At 48.8% G+C, this 20952-nt stretch overlaps 1 protein-coding gene across 1 annotated transcript in view; it reads left to right on the top strand.

Annotated features, from left to right (window-relative positions):
• LOC121580570 (receptor-type tyrosine-protein phosphatase mu-like) overlaps nt 1–20952 on the top strand; it is a gene marked incomplete at its 3' end in the record, with an annotated part of 542380 nt that overhangs the window by 413156 nt on the left and 108272 nt on the right. The window contains exons 19-21 of the mRNA XM_045213497.1: nt 6909–6986; nt 8007–8033; nt 20440–20451. Of these exons, the coding sequence (XP_045069432.1) occupies nt 6909–6986; nt 8007–8033; nt 20440–20451 (117 nt within the window). The remainder of the gene's footprint in view (nt 1–6908; nt 6987–8006; nt 8034–20439; nt 20452–20952) is intronic.

Below are 20952 nucleotides of genomic sequence, written 5' to 3'. Positions count from 1 at the left end.
GCTCTACAGAGGGCTCTACAGATGGTGGTGCGGTCAGCCCAACGCATCGCTGGGGCACACTGCCTGCCCTCCTGGACAATTACAACACCCGGTGTCACAGGAAGGCCTAGAAGATCATCAAGGACCTCAGCCACCCGAGCCACGGCCTGTTCACTCCGCTACCATCTAGAAGGCGGAGACAGTACAGGTGCATCAAAGCCGGGACAGAGAGACTGAAAAACAGCTTCTATCTCAAGGCCATCAGACTGTTAAATAGCCGTCACTAGCCGGCTACCACCCAGTACTGTACCGTGCACCTTAGAGGCTGCTGCCCTGTTTACATAAAGTATTCAAACCCCTAGACTTTTTCCACATTTTGTTACGTTATAGCCTTATTCTAAAATGGATGAAATTATTTTTTCCCCCCTCATCAATCAATACACAATACCCCATAATGACAAAGCAAAAAAACAAACTGAAATATCGCATTTACAGAAGGATTTCAGACCCTTTACTCAGTGCTCTGTCAGGTTGAATGGGGAGCGTCGCTGCACAGCTATTTTCAGGTCTCTCCAGAGATGTTCGATCTGGTTCAAGTCCGGGCTCTGGCTGGGCCACTCAAGGACATTCAGAGACTTGTCCCAAAGCCACTCCTGCGTTGTCTTGGCTGTGTGCTTAGGGTCGTTGTCCTATTGGAAGGTGAACCTTCGCCCCAGTCTGAGGTCTTGAGCGCTCTGGAGCAGGTTTTCATCAAGGATCTCTCTGTACTTTGCTCCGTTCATCTTTTCCTCGATCCTGACTAGTCTCCCAGTCCCTGCCGCTGAAAAACATCCCCACAGCATGATGCTGCCACCATGCTTCACCTTTAGGGATGGTGCCTGGTTTCCTCCAGACATGACGCTTGGCATTCAGGCCAAAGAGTTCAATCTTGGTTTCATCAGAACAGAGAATCTTGTTTCTCATGGTCTGAGAGTCCTTTAGGTGCCTTTTGGCAAACTCCAAGCGGGCTGTCATGTGCCTTTTGCTGAGGAGTGGCTTCCGTCTGGCCCCTCTACCATAAAGGCCTGATTGGTGGAGTGCTGCAGAGATGGTTGTCCTTCTGGAAGGTTCTCCCATCTCCAAAGAGGAACTGGAGCTCTGTCAGAGTGACTATCGGGTTCTTGGTCACTTCTCCCCCGATTGCTCAGTTTGGCCGGGCGGCCAGCTATAGGAAGAGTCTTGGTGGTTCCAAACTTCTTCCATTTAAGAATGATGGAGACCACTGTATTCTTGGGGACCTTCAATGCTGCAGAAATGTTTTGGTACCCTTCCCCAGATCTGTGCTTCGACACAATCCTGTCTCGGAGCTCTACGGACAATTCCTTCGACCTCATGGCTTGGTTTTTGCTCTGACATGCACTGTCAACTGTGGGACCTTATGTAGACAGGTGTGTGCCTTTCCAAATCATGTCCAATCAATTGAATTTACCACAGGTGGACTCCAATCAAGTTGTAGAAACATCTCAAGGATGATCAATGGAAACAGGATGCACCTGAGCTCATTTTCGAGTCTCATAGCAAAGGATCTGAATACTTAAGTAAATAAGGTATTTCTGTTTTCAATTTGTTATAAATTTGCTAAAATGACAAAAACATGTTTTTGTTTTGTCATTATGGGGTATTGTGTGTAGATTGATGTGGATTTTTTTATTTATTTAATCCATTTTAGAATAAGGCCGTAACGTAACTGTCACGACTTCCGCCGAGGCTGCCTCCCCTCCTTGTTCGGGCAGGTTTCGGCGTTCATCGTCACCGGCTTACTAGCTACTGCCGCTCCCATTCTCATCACTCCACTTGTCATGTCTTGTCTTGTCAATCACACCCACCTGGTGCTCATTCCCCTAATTAGTATGTGTATAAGTGTTCCCTCTGTTCCCCTTGTCTTTGTGAGTGATTGTTTCATTGTGAGAGCCAGGAGCTCGGTTCAGCTACTCTTCCATTTGTTATTGCCAAGGTGGAATATTTCCCTTGTGATAGTTTCGTTTTGACGCTGGGTGCGTTTTATTTATGTAAACGGAATAAACTCTGGACTTCTGTGTTTTACCTCCTGTGCCTGACTCCTTCATTCATACCTCGTCGCAGACCTCTGTGATTGCCAACAAGGGTTTTGCCACCAAGTACTAAGTCATGTTTTGCAGAGGGGTCAAATGCTTATTTCCCTCATTAAAATGCAAATCAATTTATAACATTTTTGACATGCGTTTTTCTAGATTTTTTTGTTGTTATTCTGTCTCTCACTGTTCAAATAAACCTACCATTAAAATTATAGACTGATCATGTCTTTGTCAGTGGGCAAACGTACAAAATCAGCAGGGGATCAAATACTTTTTTCCCTCACTGTATTTACATTCATGGACAAATTAAATATATTACATTTATTACTATGTATTGTGCTGTTGTGGTCCTATGATTCACATTACTCATGTTGTGGTCCTATGATTCACATTACTCATGTTGTGGTCCTGTGATTCACATTACTCATGTTCTGGTCCTGTGATTCACATTACTCATGTTGTGGTCCTATGATTCACATTACTCATGTTGTGGTCCTATGATTCACATTAGTAATGTTGTGGTCCTGTGATTCACATTACTCATGTTGTGGTCCTGTGATTCACATTAGTCATGTTCTGGTCCTATGATTCACATTAGTCATGTTGTGGTCCTGTGATTCACATTAGTCATGTTGTGGTCCTATGATTCACATTACTCATGTTGTGGTCCTGTGATTCACATTAGTCATGTTCTGGTCCTATGATTCACATTAGTCATGTTGTGGTCCTGTGATTCACATTAGTCATGTTGTGGTCCTATGATTCACATTACTCATGTTGTGGTCCTGTGATTCACATTAGTAATGTTGTGGTCCTATGATTCACATTAGTCATGTTCTGGTCCTGTGATTCACATTACTCATGTTCTGGTCCTGTGATTCACATTAGTCATGTTCTGGTCCTGTGATTCACATTAGTCATGTTGTGGTCCTATGATTCACATTAGTCATGTTGTGGTCCTATGATTCACATTAGCCATGTTGTGGTCCTATGATTCACATTACTCATGTTGTGGTCCTATGATTCACATTAGTCATGTTGTGGTCCTATGATTCACATTAGTCATGTTGTGGTCCTGTGATTCACATTAGTCATGTTGTGGTCCTATGATTCACATTAGTCATGTTGTGGTCCTATGATTCACATTACTCATATTCTGGTCCTATGATTCACATTAGTAATGTTGTGGTCCTGTGATTCACATTACTCATGTTGTGGTCCTATGATTCACATTAGTCATGTTGTGGTCCTATGATTCACATTAGTCATGTTGTGGTCCTGTGATTCACATTAGTAATGTTGTGGTCCTATGATTCACATTAGTCATGTTGTGGTCCTATGATTCACATTACTCATGTTGTGGTCCTATGATTCACATTAGTAATGTTGTGGTCCTGTGATTCACATTAGTCATGTTGTGGTCCTATGATTCACATTAGTCATGTTGTGGTCCTGTGATTCACATTACTCATGTTGTGGTCCTATGATTCACATTAGTCATGTTGTGGTCCTATGATTCACATTACTCATGTTCTGGTCCTATGATTCACATTAGTAATGTTGTGGTCCTTTGATTCACATTAGTCATGTTGTGGTCCTGTGATTCACATTACTCATGTTGTGGTCCTGTGATTCACATTACTCATGTTGTGGTCCTATGATTCACATTAGTCATGTTGTGGTCCTATGATTAACATTACTCATGTTGTGGTCCTGTGATTCACATTACTCATGTTGTGGTCCTATGATTCACATTAGTCATGTTGTGGTCCTATGATTCACATTACTCATGTTCTGGTCCTATGATTCACATTAGTAATGTTGTGGTCCTATGATTCACATTAGTCATGTTGTGGTCCTATGATTCACATTACTCATATTCTGGTCCTATGATTCACATTAGTCATGTTGTGGTCCTGTGATTCACATGAGTCATGTTGTGGTCCTATGATTCACATTACTCATGTTGTGGTCCTATGATTCACATTAGTCATGTTGTGGTCCTGTGATTCACATTAGTCATGTTCTGGTCCTGTGATTCACATTAGTCATGTTGTGGTCCTATGATTCACATTACTCATGTTGTGGTCCTATGATTCACATTAGTCATGTTGTGGTCCTATGATTCACATTAGTCATGTTGTGGTCCTGTGATTCACATTAGTCATGTTGTGGTCCTGTGATTCACATTAGTCATGTTCTGGTCCTGTGATTCACATTAGTCATGTTCTGGTCCTGTGATTCACATTAGTCATGTTGTGGTCCTATGATTCACATTACTCATGTTGTGGTCCTATGATTCACATTAGTCATGTTGTGGTCCTATGATTCACATTAGTCATGTTGTGGTCCTGTGATTCACATTAGTCATGTTGTGGTCCTGTGATTCACATTAGTCATGTTCTGGTCCTATGATTCACATTAGTAATGTTCTGGTCCTATGATTCACATTAGTCATGTTGTGGTCCTATGATTCACATTACTCATGTTCTGGTCCTATGATTCACATTAGTCATGTTGTGGTCCTATGATTCACATTAGTCATGTTGTGGTCCTATGATTCACATTACTCATGTTGTGGTCCTATGATTCACATTAGTCATGTTCTGGTCCTGTGATTCACATTACTCATGTTCTGGTCCTGTGATTCACATTAGTCATGTTGTGGTCCTGTGATTCACATTAGTCATGTTGTGGTCCTATGATTCACATTACTCATGTTGTGGTCCTATGATTCACATTAGTCATGTTCTGGTCCTATGATTCACATTAGTAATGTTGTGGTCCTATGATTCACATTAGTCATGTTCTGGTCCTATGATTCACATTAGTAATGTTGTGGTCCTATGATTCACATTACTCATGTTGTGGTCCTGTGATTCACATTAGTCATGTTCTGGTCCTATGATTCACATTAATAATGTTCTGGTCCTGTGATTCACATTAGTCATGTTGTGGTCCTGTGATTCACATTACTCATGTTGTGGTCCTGTGATTCACATTAGTAATGTTGTGGTCCTATGATTCACATTAGTAATGTTGTGGTCCTATGATTCACATTACTCATATTCTGGTCCTATGATTCACATTAGTCATGTTGTGGTCCTATGATTCACATTAGTAATGTTCTGGTCCTATGATTCACATTACTCATATTCTGGTCCTATGATTCACATTAGTCATGTTGTGGTCCTATGATTCACATTAGTAATGTTGTGGTCCTATGATTCACATTAGTAATGTTGTGGTCCTGTGATTCACATTAGTCATGTTGTGGTCCTATGATTCACATTACTCATGTTGTGGTCCTATGATTCACATTAGTAATGTTGTGGTCCTATGATTCACATTAGTAATGTTGTGGTCCTATGATTCACATTACTCATATTCTGGTCCTATGATTCACATTAGTCATGTTGTGGTCCTATGATTCACATTAGTCATGTTCTGGTCCTATGATTCACATTAGTAATGTTGTGGTCCTATGATTCACATTACTCATATTCTGGTCCTGTGATTCACATTACTCATGTTGTGGTCCTGTGATTCACATTACTCATGTTGTGGTCCTGTGATTCACATTACTCATGTTCTGGTCCTATGATTCACATTAGTCATGTTCTGGTCCTATGATTCACATTACTCATGTTGTGGTCCTATGATTCACACTACTCATATTCTGGTCCTGTGATTCACATTACTCATGTTGTGGTCCTGTGATTCACATTACTCATGTTGTGGTCCTGTGATTCACATTACTCATGTTCTGGTCCTATGATTCACATTAGTCATGTTCTGGTCCTATGATTCACATTACTCATGTTGTGGTCCTGTGATTCACATTAGTCATGTTGTGGTCCTATGATTCACATTAGTCATGTTCTGGTCCTGTGATTCACATTAGTCATGTTCTGGTCCTGTGATTCACATTACTCATGTTCTGGTCCTATGATTCACATTACTCATGTTCTGGTCCTATGATTCACATTAGTAATGTTCTGGTCCTGTGATTCACATTAGCCATGTTGTGGTCCTATGATTCACATTACTCATGTTGTGGTCCTATGATTCACATTACTCATGTTCTGGTCCTGTGATTCACATTACTCATGTTGTGGTCCTATGATTCACATTACTCATGTTGTGGTCCTATGATTCACATTACTCATGTTGTGGTCCTGTGATTCACATTAGTGATGTTGTGGTCCTATGATTCACATTAGTCATGTTCTGGTCCTATGATTCACATTACTCATGTTCTGGTCCTATGATTCACATTACTCATGTTGTGGTCCTGTGATTCAAATTAGTAATGTTGTGGTCCTATGATTCACATTAGTCATGTTGTGGTCCTATGATTCACATTAGTCATGTTGTGGTCCTATGATTCACATTAGTCATGTTGTGGTCCTATGATTCACATTAGTCATGTTGTGGTCCTATGATTCACATTAGTCATGTTGTGGTCCTATGATTCACATTACTCATGTTCTGGTCCTATGATTCACATTAGTCATGTTCTGGTCCTATGATTCACATTACTCATGTTCTGGTCCTATGATTCACATTAGTCATGTTCTGGTCCTATGATTCACATTAGTCATGTTGTGGTCCTGTGATTCACATTAGTCATGTTGTGGTCCTGTGATTCACATTACTCATGTTCTGGTCCTATGATTCACATTACTCATATTCTGGTCCTATGATTCACATTACTCATGTTCTGGTCCTATGATTCACATTAGTCATGTTGTGGTCCTATGATTCACATTAGTCATGTTGTGGTCCTGTGATTCTGTTCAGATTGTATGTTGATGGTTTATTTTCTGTCTCTAGCTGTGTCGTCCCCCTCTTCCTTCACCCTCAATAAGTCCAATACTCTCAGTACAACGCTTCCCAAGTCCTACTACCCAGGTAAACACACCTTTACTCCACCTCTGGTCCTCACCATTCTGCCATAGTATGACCACAGTAGATAGCAGAGAGTTGGGAAATGATAGCTAACTATGTTTTGCTGTAGTCACATTTGTTTGACAATTAGATGATCTCTCATGTGTTTGTTGCATCAATAATGTTTTTTTGATTGATTTAAATTAATCTAAAGTCAATGCAATAATGATAACAAACATCATCTTTATATGAATATATTATAATCTGAGCATTCCTTACCGTTCACCGTGTGTTAGGTGTGCTATCTCTCCTTCTGTCTCCTGCTATAAGACTGGATTGTTGTTTTGTCCTCCTCTTCCTCCTCCTCCTCCTCTTTCTCCTCCTCCTCTTCCTCCTCTTCCTCCTCCTCTTCCTCCTCCTCCTCATCATCCTCTTCCTTCTCCTCCTCCTCCTCCTCATCTTCCTCCTCATCCTCCTCCTCTTCCTCATCCTCTTCCTCTTCCTCATCCTCCTCCTCCCCTTCCTCCTCCCCTTCCTCCTCCTCCTCATCCTCATCTTCCTCCTCCTCTTCCTCTTCCTCCTCCTCTTCCTCCTCCTCTTCCTCTTCCTCCTTCTCCTCCTCCCCTTCCTCCTCCTCATCCCCTTCCTCCTCCTCTTCCTCCTCCCCTTCCTCCTCCTCATCCCCTTCCTCCTCCTCTTCCTCCTCCTCTTCCTCCTCCTCCCCCTCTTCCGCCTCCTCCTCTTCCTCCTCCTCCTCTTCCTCCTCCTCTTCCTCTTCCTCCTTCTCCTCCTCCCCTTCCTCCTCCTCATCCCCTTCCTCCTCCTCTTCCTCCTCCTCTTCCTCCTCCTCCTCCTCTTCCTCCTCCTCCTCTTCCTCCTCCTCCTCTTCCTCCTCCTCCTATCCTCTATCCACAATCACATTCACTGTGCTCTGGTATTTAGCTCTCTTCTTTTCTTGTATGCTTTTATTTACTGCTATTTTCTCTCCTCTTCCTCCTCCTCTTCTTCCTCCAACTTCTGCACTTGTTTTGGGTTTATGAACAGACCCCTTTGTGCCAACTGCTATCTTAGGTGAGACAAATCTTCTTTTACCACTATATCCATTTCTGCTGTGAGTTTATTATAGGATTCACCATTTAACTTGCTTATCATTAAGGTTTTGACAAAGAAACCCTATTTATATATTCATGCAGTAAAGTATTGGGAGGGAACAAAAAGACTGTCCCATTTTCATTTTGGTCAGCTCTGTTACTGAAGATGGCTTCCTCACCTCCATACCTGCCTGCTGCTTCCCCCCTTCCTCCACCTCCTCCTCCTCCTCCTCCTCATCTTCCTCCTTGTCCTCTTCCTCCCTGTCTATCTCTGTGGTTACCCCCGCCCTGGGCTGAGGCTGGCTCCATTCCATCCTCATTGCGTGTGCCGTGCGTATGATGTCACCTACGTAACATGTTTGACCTCTCATATTGCACGGTCAGACATGTGGACTGGATGTGGGGGGAGTATGGTTGGGGAGGAGGGGGGAGGCTGAGGGAGGAGGGGAGGTGTAGCTGAGGGGGGAGGGGAGGTGTAGTTGGGAAGGGGGAGGTGTAATTGGGGGAGGAGGAGGTGTAGTTGGGAAGGGGGAGGTGTAATTGGGGAGGAGGGGAGGTGTAGTTGGGGAAGGGGGAGGTGTAATTGGGGAGGAGGAGGTGTAGCTGGGGAGGAGGGGGGTGTAGTTGGGAAGGGGGAGGTGTAATTGGGGAGGGGAGTGTAGTTGGGAAGGGGGGGTGTAATTGGGGGAGGAGGGAGTTAGTTGAGGAGGGGGAGTGTAGTTGGGGAGGAGGGGGAGGTGTACTTGGGGAGGAGGGGGAGGTGTAGTTAGGGGAAGCAGATGGGAGGTGTAGGTGGGGAGGAGGGGGAGTGTTCAGGAGGTGTAGTTGAGGAGTAGTGTAGGTGGGAGGAGGGGAGAGTAGTTGGGGAGGGGGGGGGAGTGTAGTTGGGAGGAGGGGGAGTGTAGTTGGGTAGGGGGGAGTGTGTTGGTAGGAGGGGGGAGTGTAGTTGAGGAGGAGGGGGAGTGTAGTTGGGTAGGAGGGGGGAGTGTATTTGAGGAGTAGTGTAGGTGGGGAGGAGGGGAGAGTGTAGTTGAGGAGTAGTGTAGGTGGGGAGGAGGGGAGAGTGTAGTTGAGGAGTAGTGTAGGTGGGGAGGAGGGGAGAGTGTAGTTGGGGAGGAGTGTAGTTGGGATGGAGGGGGAGTGTAGTTCAGGAGGAGGGGTGTATTTGAGGAGTAGTGTGGGTGGGGAGGGGGAGAGTGTTGGTGGGGAGGAGGGGAGAGTGTTGTTGGGGAGGAGGGGGAGGTGTAGTTGGGGACAGGTGTGGCAGCCAGCCCCTATCACTGTGCCCACTGTTACTACCGTTAGCTGTACAGTCACTCTGCTACACTTAGACAGACCAACCACTTATATAAACAGAGAGAGAAAGAGAGATCAACCACTTATATAAACAGGGGAGAGAGATCAACCACGAACGAAAATAGAAAAGAGAGAGACCGAGAACGTCCACCCCTCCACCACCCCTCCACCCAGTTCTCCTCCACCACCCCCTCCCACCCCCTCCACCACCCCCTCCCACCCCTCCACCACCCCCCTCCCACCCCTTCCACCACCCCCCCTCCACCCCCTTCTCCCACCACCCCCCTCCACCCCCTTCTCCACCACCCCCTCCAACCCCTTCTCCACCACCCCTTCTCCACCCTCTCCTCCACCACCTCCTTCCAACCCCTCCTCCGCCACTACCCCATCCAACCCATTCGCCAACAACCTCCCACCACCACCCCCACTTCACCCCCTTCTCCACCACCCCCGCCACCCCCTTTCTTGTTAAGTATTAGTAGCTTTTGTAGAGAGAGAGAGACAGAGAGAGAGAGCAGCCTGAAGTACACTACCAATCAAAAGTTTGGACACACCTACTCATTCAAGGGTTTTTCTTTATCTTTACTATTTTTTACATTGTAGAATAATAGTGAAGACATCAAAACTATGAAATAACACTTATGGAATCACGTAGTAACCAAAAAAGGGGGGAGGTGTAATTGGGGAGGAGGGGGAGGTGTAATTGGGGAGGAGGGGGGGAGGTGTAGTTGGGGAGGAGGGGGAGGTGTGTTGAGGAGCAGATGGGGAGGTGTAGTTGGGGAGGAGGGGAGGTGTAGTTGGGGGGAGGGGGAAGTGTAGTTCAGGGGAGGGGGGAGTGTAGTTCAGGAGGAGGGGGAGGTGTAGTTGGGGAGGAGGGGAAGTGTAGTTCAGGAGGAGGGGGGAGTGTAGTTCAGGAGGAGGGGGGAGTGTAGTTGGGGAGGAGGGGAGAGTGTAGTTGGGGAGGAGGGGAAGTGTAGTTCAGGAGGAGGGGGAAGTGTAGGTGGGGAGGAGGGGAGAGTGTAGTTGGGGAGGAGGGGAAGTGTAGTTCAGGAGGAGGGGGGAGTGTAGTTCAGGAGGAGGGGGGAGTGTAGTTGGGGAGGAGGGGGAGTGTAGTTGGGTAGGAGGGGGGAGTGTAGTTAAGGAGTAGTGTAGGTGGGGAGGAGTGTAGTTGGGATGGAGGGGGGAGTGTAGTTCAGGAGGAGGGGGAAGTGTAGTTGAGTAGTAGTGTAGGTGGGGAGGAGGGGAGAGTGTTGTTGGGGAGGAGGGGGAGGTGTATTTGAGGAGTAGTGTAGGTGGGGAGGAGGGGAGAGTGTTGTTGGGGAGGAGGGGGAGGTGTAGTTGGGGAGGAGGGGGGAGTGTTGTTGGGGAGGAGGGGAGGTGTATTTGAGGAGTAGTGTAGGTGGGGAGGAGGGGAGAGTGTTGTTGGGGAGGAGGGGGAGGTGTATTTGAGGAGTAGTGTAGGTGGGGAGGAGGGGAGAGTGTTGTTGAGGAGGAGGAGGTTAGTTGGGGAGGAGGGGGTGTATTTGAGGAGTAGTGTTGGTGGGGAGGAGGAGAGTGTTGTTGAGGAGGAGGGGGAGGTGTAGTTGGGGAGGAGGGGGAGGTGTAGTTGGGGAGGAGGGGGTGTATTTGAGGAGTAGTGTAGGTGGGGAGGAGGGGAGGTGTTGTTGGGGAGGAGGGGAGGTGTAGTTGGGGAGGAGGGGGAGGTTAGTTGGGGAGGAGGGGGAGGTGTAGTTGGGGAGGAGGGGGGTGTATTTGAGGAGTAGTGTAGGTGGGGAGGAGGGGAGGTGTTGTTGGGGAGGAGGGGAGGTGTAGTTGGGGAGGAGGGGGAGGTGTAGTTGGGGAGGAGGGGGAGGTGTAGTTGGGGAGGAGGGGGGTGTATTTGAGGAGTAGTGTAGGTGGGGAGGAGGAGGTGTTGTTGGGGAGGAGGGGGGAGGTGTAGTTGGGGAGGAGGGGAGGTGTAGTTGGGGAGGAGGGGAAGGTTGTTGGGGAGGAGGGGGAGGTGTAGTTGGGGGAGGAGGGGAGGTGTAGTTGGGGAGGAGGAGGAGAGTGTTGTTGGGGAGGAGGGGAGGTGTAGTTGGGGAGGAGGGGAGAGTGTTGTTGGGGAGGAGGGGAGGTGTAGTTGGGGAGGAGGGGGGGGTGTGGTTGGGGAGGAGGGGAGAGTGTTGTTGGGGAGGAGGGGGAGGTGTAGTTGGGGAGGAGGGGGAGGTGTAGTTGGGGAGGAGGGGAGGTGTAGTTGGGGAGGAGGGGGAGGTGTAGTTGGGGAGGAGGGGAGGTGTAGTTGGGGAGGAGGGGAGGTGTAGTTGGGGAGGAGGGGGAGGTGTAGTTGGGGAGGAGGGGGAGGTGTAGTTGGGGAGGAGGGGGGAGTGTGGTTGGGTAGGAGGGGGGAGTTTAGTTGGGGAGGAGGGGGAGGTGTAGTTGGGGACAGGTGTGGCAGCCAGCCCCTATCACTGTGCCCACTGTTACTACCGTTAGCTGTACAGTCACTCTGCTACACTTAGACAGACCAACCACTTATATAAACAGAGAGAGAGAAAGAGAGATCAACCACTTATATAAACAGGGAGAGAGAGATCAACCACGAACGAAAATAGAAAAGAGAGAGACCGAGAAACGTCCACCCCTCCACCACCCCCCTCCACCCCGTTCTCCTCCACCACCCCCTCCCACCCCTCCACCACCCCCCTCCCACCCCCCACCACCCTCCCACCCCTCCACCACCCCCCTCCACCCCCTTCTCCACCACCCCCTCCACCCCCTTCTCCACCACCCCCTCCAACCCCTTCTCCACCACCCCTTCTCCACCCTCTCCTCCACCACCTCCTTCCAACCCCTCCTCCGCCACTACCCCATCCAACCCATTCGCCAACAACCTCCACCACCACCCCACTTCACCCCCTTCTCCACCACCCCCGCCACCCCCTTTCTTGTTAAGTATTAGTAGCTTTTGTAGAGAGAGAGAGACAGAGAGAGAGAGCAGCCTGAAGTACACTACCAATCAAAAGTTTGGACACACCTACTCATTCAAGGGTTTTTCTTTATCTTTACTATTTTTTACATTGTAGAATAATAGTGAAGACATCAAAACTATGAAATAACACTTATGGAATCACGTAGTAACCAAAAAAGGGGGGAGGTGTAATTGGGGAGGAGGGGGAGGTGTAATTGGGGAGGAGGGGGAGGTGTAGTTGGGGAGGAGGGGGAGGTGTAGTTGAGGAGCAGATGGGGAGGTGTAGTTGGGGAGGAGGGGGAGGTGTAGTTGGGGAGGAGGGGAAGTGTAGTTCAGGAGGAGGGGGGAGTGTAGTTCAGGAGGAGGGGGAGGTGTAGTTGGGGAGGAGGGGAAGTGTAGTTCAGGAGGAGGGGGAGTGTAGTTCAGGGGGGGGAGTGTAGTTGGGGAGGAGGGGAGAGTGTAGTTGGGGAGGAGGGGAAGTGTAGTTCGGGGAGGAGGGGGAAGTGTAGGTGGGGAGGAGGGAGAGTGTAGTTGGGGAGGAGGGGGGTGTAGTTCAGGAGGAGGGAGTGTAGTTCAGGAGGAGGGGGGTGTAGTTGGGGAGGAGGGGAGTGTAGTTGGGTAGGAGGGGGAGTGTAGTTAGGTAGTGTAGGTGGGGGAGGAGTGTAGTTGGGATGGAGGGGGAGTGTAGTTCAGGAGGAGGGGAAGTGTAGTTGAGTAGTAGTGTAGGTGGGGGAGGAGGGGAGAGTGTTGTTGGGGAGGAGGGGAGGTGTATTTGAGGAGTAGTGTAGGTGGGGAGGAGGGGAGAGTGTTGTTGGGGGAGGAGGGGGGAGGTGTAGTTGGGGAGGAGGGGGGTGTTGTTGGGGGAGGGGGGGAGGTGTATTTGAGGAGTAGTGTAGGTGGGGAGGAGGAGAGTGTTGTTGGGGAGGGGGGAGGTGTATTTGAGGAGTAGTGTAGGTGGGGAGGGGAGAGTGTTGTTGAGGAGGAGGGAGGTGTAGTTGGGGGAGGAGGGGGTGTATTTGAGGAGTAGGTGTTGGTGGGGGAGGAGGGGAGAGTGTTGTTGGGAGGAGGAGGAGGTGTGTTGGGGAGGAGGGGGAGGTGTAGTTGAGGGAGGAGGGGGGTGTATTTGAGGAGTAGTGTAGGTGGGGGAGGGGGGAGGTGTTGTTGGGGGGGAGGGGGAGGTGTAGTTGGGGAGGAGGGGGAGGGTGTAGTTGGGGAGGGGAGGTGTAGTTGGGGAGGAGGGGGGTGTATTTGGGGAGTAGTGTAGGTGGGGAGGAGGGGGAGGTGTTGTTGGGGAGGAGGGGAGGTGTGGTTGGGGGAGGAGGGGAGGTGTAGTTGGGGAGGAGGGGAGGTGTAGTTGGGGAGGAGGGGGTTGTGTTTGAGGAGTAGTGTAGGTGGGGAGGAGGGGTGTTGTTGGGGAGGAGGGGGAGGTGTAGTTGGGGGAGGAGGGGGAGGTGTAGTTGGGGAGGAGGGGGGAGTGTTGTTGGGGAGGAGGGGGAGGTGTGGTTGGGGAGGAGGGGGAGGTGTAGTTGGGGGAGGGGGAGAGTGTTGTTGGGGAGGAGGGGAGGTGTAGTTGGGGAGGAGGGGAGAGTGTTGTTGGGGAGGAGGGGAGGTGTAGTTGGGGGGGAGGGGAGGTTAGTTGGGGAGGAGGGGAGAGTGTTGTTGGGGAGGAGGGGTGTAGTTGGGGAGGAGGGGGGGAGGTGTAGTTGGGGAGGAGGGAGGTGTAGTTGGGGGAGGGGGGAGGTGTAGTTGGGGAGGAGGGGGAGGTGTAGTTGGGGAGGAGGGAGGTGTAGTTGGGGGAGGAGGGGAGGTGTAGTTGGGGAGGAGGGGGGGTGTGGTTGGGGGGAGGGGGTGTGGTTGGGTGGAGGGGGGTTTAGTTGGGGAGGAGGGGGAGGTGTAGTTGGGGACAGGTGTGGCAGCCAGCCCCTATCACTGTGCCCACTGTTACTACCGTTAGCTGTACAGTCACTCTGCTACACTTAGACAGACCAACCACTTATTTTTTACATTGTAGAATAATAGTGAAGATATCAAAACTATGAAATAACACATATGGAATCATGTAGTAACCAAAAAAGTGTTCAACAAATCAAAATATATTTTATATTTGAGATTCTTCAAATAGCCACCCTTTGCCTTGATGACAGCTTTGAACACTCTTGGCATTCTCTCAACCAGCTTCACCTGGAATGATTGTCCAACAGTCTTGAAGGAGTTCCCACATATGCTGAGCACTTGTTGGCTGCTTTTCCTTCACTCTGCTGTCCGACTCATCCCAAACAATCTCAATTGGGTTAAGGTCAGGGGATTGTGGAGGCCAGGTCATCTGATGCAGCACTCCATCATTGTCCTTCTTGGTAAAATAGCCCTTACACAACCTGGAGGTGTGTTGGGTCATTGTCCTGTTGAAAAACAAATGATAGTCCCACTAAGCCCAAACCAGATGGGATGGCGTATCGCTGCAGAATGCTGTGGCAGCCATGCTGGTTAAGTGTGCCTTGAATTCAAAATAAATCACAGACAGTTTCACCAGCAAAGCACCCCCACACCATAACACCTCCTCCTCCATGCTTTACGGTGGGAAATAAACAGGCGGAGATCATCTGTTCACCCACACCGCGTCTCACAAAGACACAACGGTTTGAACCAAAAATCTTCAATTGGGTCAATTATTGGTGTCCTTTAGTAGTGGTTTATTTGCAGCAATTCGATCATGAAGGCTTGATTCACACAGTCTCCTCTGAACAGTTAATGTTAAGATGTGTCTGTTACTTGAACTCTGTGAAGCATTTATTTGGCCTGCATTGTCTGAGGCTGGTAATTCTAATGAACTTATCCTCTGCAGCAGAGGTAACTCTGGGTCTTCCATTCCTGTGTCGGTCCTCATGAGAGCCAGTTTCATCATAGCGCTTGATGGTTTTTGCGAATGCACTTGAAGAAACTTTCAAAGTTCTTGAAATGTTCTGTATTGACTGACCTTCATGTCTTAAAGTAATGATGGACTGTCGTTTCTCTTTGCTTATTTGAGCTGTTCTTGTCATAATATGGACTTGGTCTTTTACCAAATAGGGCTATCTTCTGTATACCACCCCTACCTTGTCACAACACAACTGATTGGCTCAAACGCATTAAGAAGGAAAGAAATTCTACAAATTAACTTTTAAGGTGGCACACCTGTTAATTGAAACGCATTCCAGGTGACTACCTCATGATGCTGGTTGAGAGAATGCCAAGAGTGTGCAAAGCTGTCATCAAGGCAAAGGGTGGCTATTTGAAGAATCTCAAATATAAAATATATATTTTGATTTGTTTAACACTTTTTTGGTTACTACGTGATTCCATATGTCTTATTTTCATAGTTTTGATGTCTTCACTATTATTCTACAATGTAAAACATTTGAAAAATAATGAAAAACCCTTGAATGAGTAGGTGTGTCCAAACTTTTGATTGGTAGTGTATAAGCCTGCACTGAACTGAACCAGACAGAACTGAACTATTTGTATGTGATACTATAGCTTTTGGGGGAAACATGATAATATGATATCATAATAATAGTTATAGTTATTATAGTGGGGCACTAGTGGTAATGAACGACTTGAGGCCAGAAGGAAACACACACACACAGCACAACAGTGATCGTTTTAGTGTGAGATGTTTGCCACAGATCTCAAGAAAAACATAAAAAACACTACATTTCTGATTCTACAACAACACCACCATTAAGTCTAATTTTACCACCTAATCAACATAACATGGAATCAACATAATGCCTGTCATCGTAACCATGTTGACAGTTAACGTTAGCTTCGGAAGTAATGAAGCATGTAGCCATTAGCGCTAGCTGGTTGCGAGCCAGGCAGGCTGGCTGGAAAAGGTTATCTGTTTTTAGCTGTGACAGTTTGAGTTAACATATTGGGAGTTGATGATCATTTAATGTTAGTACATCTTGTTCATCTCATTGCAGGCTTTATTTTGCATCATGATAGTTATTATATACCATAACTTTATTTTGAATCATGTCACCCAAAATGTCCATAGTACACAAATGTGCTTACATTTTTTAAAATAATTTAAATATGCAGAAGTCATAACCACAACTAATTCCATTTCAATACTGAGGCCACAAACGCTCTTTTTCTGAATTTTCCATTCTGTCCCCTTGAAATCCATTCTGACGCCTTGAAAGCCATTCTGTCTCTGTGAAAACCATTCTGCCCCCATGAAACCATTCTGACACCTTGAAAACCAATCTGACCACCTTGAAACCATTCTGTTTTTTGTTTTTTTGTTTTAAGACTGTCTTGCACTGTCCTCATCAAATATACATATCCCAGGCCTTACTGATTTAAAAGGCATGATGTGCTCTAACAAACAGTAGCTCTAAAAACTAACAGTATACACTATGGTGCTTATGATGTATTATTGCTTACCTTCTCTCCCCTCCTCTCTCCTCCTCTCTCTCTCCTCTCTCTTTCCTCCTCTCTCTCTCCTCTCTCTCCTCCTCTCTTCTTCTCTCTCTCTCCTCCTCTCTCTCTCCTCCTCTCTCTCCTCTCTCTCCCCCTCTCTCTCCTCTCTCTCCTCCTCTCTCTCTCCTCTCTCCTCCGCTCTTCTCCTCTCTCTCCTCCTCTCTCTCCTCCTCTCTCTCCTCTCTCTCTCCCCTCTCTCCTCCTCTCTCTCTCCTCCTCTCGTCTCCTCTCTCTTCTCCTCTCTCTCTCATCCTCTCTCCTTCTCTCTTCTCTCTCCCTCCTCCTCTCTCCTCTCTTCTCCTCTCTCCTCTCTCTCTCCTCCTCTCTTCTCCTCTCTCTCTCCTCCTCTCTTCTCCTCTCTCTCTCCTCCTCTCTCCTCCTCTCGTCTCCTCCTCTCTCCTGCTCTCTCTCTCCTCCTCTCTCCTCCTCGCTTCTCCTCTCTCTCTCTCCTCCTCTCTTCTCCTCTCCTCTCCTCCTCTCTCCTCCTCTCTTCTCCTCTCTCTCCTCCGCTATTCTCCTCTCTCTCCTCTCTCTCCGCCTCCTCTCTCTCCTCCTCTCTCCTCCTCTCTTCTCCTCTCTCTCTCCTACTCTCTTCTCCTCTCTCTCCTCCTCTCTCCTCCTCTCTTTCTCTCTCCTCTCTCTCTCCTCGTCTCTTCTCCTCTCTCTCCTCCTCCTCTCTTCTCCTCTCTCTCCTCCTCTCTCTCTCCTCCTCTCTTCTCCTCTCTCTCTCCTCCTCTCTACTCCTCTCTCTCTTTCCTCCTCTCTCCTCCTCTCTCCTCCTCTCTCTCTCCTCTCTCTCTACTCCTCCCCTCTCCTCTCCTCTCCCCCCTCTCCCTCTCCCCCTCCCCTCTCCTCTCCTCTCCCCCCTCCTCCCCTCCCTCTCCTCTCCTCTCCTCTCCTCTCCTCTCCTCTCCTCTCCTCTCCTCTCCTCTCCTCTCCTCTCATCTCCTCTCCTCTCATCTCCTTTCCTCTCCTCTCCTCTCCTCTCTCTCCTCCTCTCTCTCCTCCTCCTCTCTTCTCCTCTCTCTCTCCTCCTCTCTTCTCCTCTCTCGCTCTCCTCTCTCTCTACTCCTCTCTTCTCCTCTCTCTCTCCTCCTCTCTCCTCCTCTCTCTCTCTTTCCTCCTCTCTCCTCCTCTCTTCTCCTCTCTCTCTCCTCCTCCCCTCTCCTCCCCTCTCCTCTCCTCTCCTCTCCCCCCCTCTCCCTCTCCCTCTCTCCTCTCCTCTCCTCTCCCTCTCCTCTCCTCTCCTCTCCTCTCCTCTCCTCTCCTCTACTCTACTCTACTCTACTCTACTCTCCTCTCTCCTCCTATCTTCTCCTCCTCTCTCATCCTCTCTCTCTCCTCCTCTCTCCTCCACTCTTCTTCTCTCTCCTCTCTTTCTCCTCCTCCCCTCTCTCCTCCTCCTCTTTCTCCTCCTCTCTTCTCCTCTCTCCTCTCTCTCACCTCCTCTCTTCTCCTCCTCTCTCCTCCTCTCGTCTCCTCCTCTCTCCTCTGCTCTTCTTCTCTCTCCTCTCTTTCTCCTCCTCCTCTCTCTCCTCCTCCTCTTTCTCCTCCTCTCTTCTCCTCTCTCCTCTCTCTCTCCTCCTCTCTTCTCCTCTCTCTCGCCTCCTCTCTTCTCTCTCTCTCCTCCTCTCTCGTCCTCTCGTCTCCTCCTCTCTCCTCCGCTCTTCTCCTCTCTCTCTCCTCCTCTCTCCTCTCTCTCCTCCTCTCTTCTCCTCTCTCTCTCCTCCTCTCTTCTCTCTCTCTCCTCCTCTCTCCTCCTCTCGTCTCCTCCTCTCGTCTCCTCCTCTAACCTCCGCTCTTCCTCTCTCTCCTCTCTTTCTCCTCCTCCTCTCTCTCCTCCTCCTCTTTCTCCTCCTCTCTTCTCCTCTCTCCTCTCTCTCTCCTCCTCTCTTCTCCTCTCTCTCTCCTCCTCTCTTCTCTCTCTCTCCTCCTCTCTCCTCCTCTCGTCTCCTCCTCTCTCCTCCTCTCTTCTCCTCTCTCTCTCCTCCTCTCTCCTCTTCTCCACTCCTCTCTCTTGCTCTCCTCTGTCCTCCTCTCTTCTCCTGTCTTTCTCCTCCGCTCTTCTCCTCTCTCTCCTCTCTCTCTCTTCCTCCTCTCTCCTCCTCTCTTCTCCTCTCTCGCTCCTCTCTCTCTCCACCTCTCTTCTCCTCTCTCTCTCCTCCTCTCTTCTCCTCTCTCTCCTCCTCTCTCCTCCTCTCTTCTCCTCTCTTTCTCTCTCCTCTCTCTCTCCTCGTCTCTTCTCCTCTCTCCTCTTCCTCTCTTCTCCTCTCTCTCTCCTCCTCTCTTCTCCTCTCTCTCTCCTCCTCTCTCTCCCTCCTCTCTCTCTCTCTTTCCTCCTCTCTCCTCCTCTCTTCTCCTCTCTCTCTTCTCCTCTCTCTCTCTCCTCCTCTCCTCCTCTCTTCTCCTCTCTTCTCCTCTCTTCTCCTCTCTCTCTCCTCTCTCTCTCCTCGTCTCTTCTCCTCTCTCCTCCTCTCTTCTCCTCTCTCTCTCGCCTCCTCTCTTTTCCTCTCTCTCTCCTCTCTCTCTCCTCCTCTCTCCTCCCCTCTCTCTCCTCCTCTCTCCTCCTCTCTCTCTTTCCTCTTCTCTCCTCTTCTCCTTTCCTCTCTTTTCTCTCTCCTCCTCTCTTCTCCTCTCTCTCCTCTCCTCTCCTCTCCTCTCCTCTCCTTTCCTCTCCTCTCCTCTCCTCTACTCTACTCTACTCTACTCTACTCTACTCTCCTCCTCTCTTCTCCTCCTCTCTCATCTTCTCTCTCTCCTCCTCTCTCCTCCTCTCTCCTCCGCTCTTCTCCTCTCTCCTCTCTTTCTCCTCCTCCTCTCTCTCCTCCCTCTCTTTCTCCTCCTCTCTTCTCCTCTCTCTCCTCCTCTCTTCTTCTCTCTCTCTCCTCCTCTCTTCTCTCTCTCTCCTCCTCTCTCCTCCTCCTCTCTCTCTTCCTCTCTACTCCTCTCTCTCTCCTCTCTCTCTCCTCCTCTCCTCCTCTCTTCTCCTCTCTCTCCCCTCCTCTCTTCTCCCCTCTCTCTCTCTCCTCTCTCTCTCTCCTCCTCTCTTCTCCTCTCTCTCGCCTCCTCTCCTCTCTCTCTCTCCTCTCTCTCTCCTCCTCTCTTCTCCTCTCTCTCTCCTCCTCTCTCCTCCTCTCTCTCTCTTTCCTCTTCTCTCCTCCTCTCCTTTCCTCTCTCCTCTCTCTCCTCCTCTCTTCTCCTCTCTCTCTCCTTCTCTCTCCTCCTCTCTCTCTCTTTCCTCCTCTCTCCTCCTTTCCCCTCCTCTCTCCTCTCTCTCTCCTCCTCTCTTCTCCTTTCTCTCTCCTCCACTCTTCTCCTCTCTCCTCTCCTCTCCTCTCCTCTCCTCTCCTCTCCTCTCCTCTCCTCTCCTCTCCTCTCCTCTCCTCTCCTCTCCTCTCCTCTCCTCTCCTCTCTTCTCCTCTGTCTCTCTCCTCCTCTCTCCTCCGCTCTTCTCCTCTCTCTCCTCCTCTCTTCTCTTCTCTCTCTCCTCCTCTCTCCTCCTCTCTCTCTCTTTCCTCTTCTCTCCTCCTCTCCTTTCCTCTCTCCTCCTCTCTCCTCCTCTCTTTTCTCCTTTCTCTCTCCTCCTTTTTTCTCCACTCCTCTCTCTCTCTCGCTCTCCTCTCTCCTCCTTTCTCTATCTCTTCTCGTACCTAACCTCTTTATGTATCTCCTATAAAAGTGCCCATAAATGGTAAGTCACCAGGGGCCCCTGGTCTTGGCCTTGGTTTGGGGAAGGAGTTGATGTCACAGGAACACACAGATGACAGTGAGAGAGCTGATTCATGGATATAACTATTACTATTCTGTTATTCCATCTGCATGGCCAGTGGACACGCTAGCATTTCACCTCCCCTCCGTTTCCACCTTGAAGCCATTAGCCTTGTCTAGCATGATCACAGTACACCATCATTGCTGCATTATCATGCATTATCTCCTGTTCTTTTATTTGTTTTTGTTTGTTTTGATTGTATTGGGTTGTATTGAGCAAAGTTGCTTGGATGGTGCCTGCCTGCCTCAGCCATTGTGTTGCACTGTGGCCACAAACATCCACATCCACAAGACATCTTCATGACCATCTCATCTGCCTCTTTCTGCCACTGACAGGGGTTGGAGGGGAATTTAAAATGTCAATATAAGGTGTATCAAAATAAAAATAAAACATACTTTACTCCTTTTAAATAACTCGTTTTTA

Source organism: Coregonus clupeaformis, unplaced genomic scaffold, assembly GCF_020615455.1.
Source record: "Coregonus clupeaformis isolate EN_2021a unplaced genomic scaffold, ASM2061545v1 scaf0116, whole genome shotgun sequence".
In the NCBI taxonomy this organism is placed as follows: Eukaryota; Metazoa; Chordata; class Actinopteri; order Salmoniformes; family Salmonidae; genus Coregonus; species Coregonus clupeaformis.
This window is presented reverse-complemented; position numbering and strand designations above follow the sequence as displayed.